The sequence below is a fragment of the Penaeus monodon genome, chromosome 1 (assembly GCF_015228065.2).
Source record: "Penaeus monodon isolate SGIC_2016 chromosome 1, NSTDA_Pmon_1, whole genome shotgun sequence".
In the NCBI taxonomy this organism is placed as follows: domain Eukaryota; kingdom Metazoa; phylum Arthropoda; class Malacostraca; order Decapoda; family Penaeidae; genus Penaeus; species Penaeus monodon.
Window position 1 is genome coordinate 20,861,313 of NC_051386.1, and position 884 is coordinate 20,862,196.

The 884-nt window shown below is 37.0% G+C and overlaps 1 protein-coding gene across 1 annotated transcript in view; it reads right to left on the minus strand.

The window, feature by feature from the left end:
- Nucleotides 1–489: 489 nt before the first annotated feature.
- LOC119576198 (zinc finger protein 652-A-like) overlaps nt 490–884 on the minus strand; it is a 61,093-nt gene continuing 60,698 nt past the window's right edge. The window contains exon 11 of the mRNA XM_037923785.1: nt 490–702. Within this exon, the coding sequence (XP_037779713.1) occupies nt 490–702 (213 nt within the window). The remainder of the gene's footprint in view (nt 703–884) is intronic.

The window sequence follows — 884 nt, forward strand, 5'->3', positions numbered from 1 at the left end:
ATTACATTTAATACCATTAAATTAAAACCCATAATACATATACATATACATATACATATGCATAATTCATATGCATATGCATTTGCCATATGCATATGCATATGCATGCATATGCATTGCATATGCATATACATTCATATATATCTATATATATAAATATTTTTGTTAGCGTGATATATATATATATATATATATATATATATATAAAATATCATATATTGGAGGTATGTATACATGTATAGCATGATAGTGGTGGGGTGTGCATGTTGCTGTGTGCTAGTGTAGGGTGAAGGGTGAAGGTAAAGGACAATTGCCATGTATGGTGCCAGGTTGACAGGTATTTCTTTTTATCTCCTGGATATACCTTCTTATTACAACTACACTGTAAATTCAAAGAGTGGCCACACTTGACTCTTAACCCATCCCCTTGCTTTTCTCTTTCACTGTTCTTTCCAGATGCTGCTCAGGCGTCTCAAGTTCAAAGGGGCATCAGATGAGTGTATCGCTGGGGGAGGGGGGGGGGAGGATGCAAAGAGGCAGCTTGGGAATCTGGCTGCTTATCTCTCCCTCCTTCGACTTTACTGAAGATGCTGCAAGTGAATCTTCGCCACTCATTCCTCCCTCCACTTTCCTCTTCATATCGACTTGGTTTTTGGACTGAATCTCATCTAGAGAGGGTAGGTCTTGAGCGGGGATCCCATCCTATGATATCAATAAAGGATTATTCGGGTGTGATAATAGTAATAATACATCATCTTAGATATTCTCATTTCAAATTCAGTTACTAAAACAAAATAATAACGGCCTGTTTTTGCCTTTAATACAGTGCATTTATTCGTCGTCTTTCCTGTGTTGTTCTGTTCTATTTTGTTTTCGTATAGATG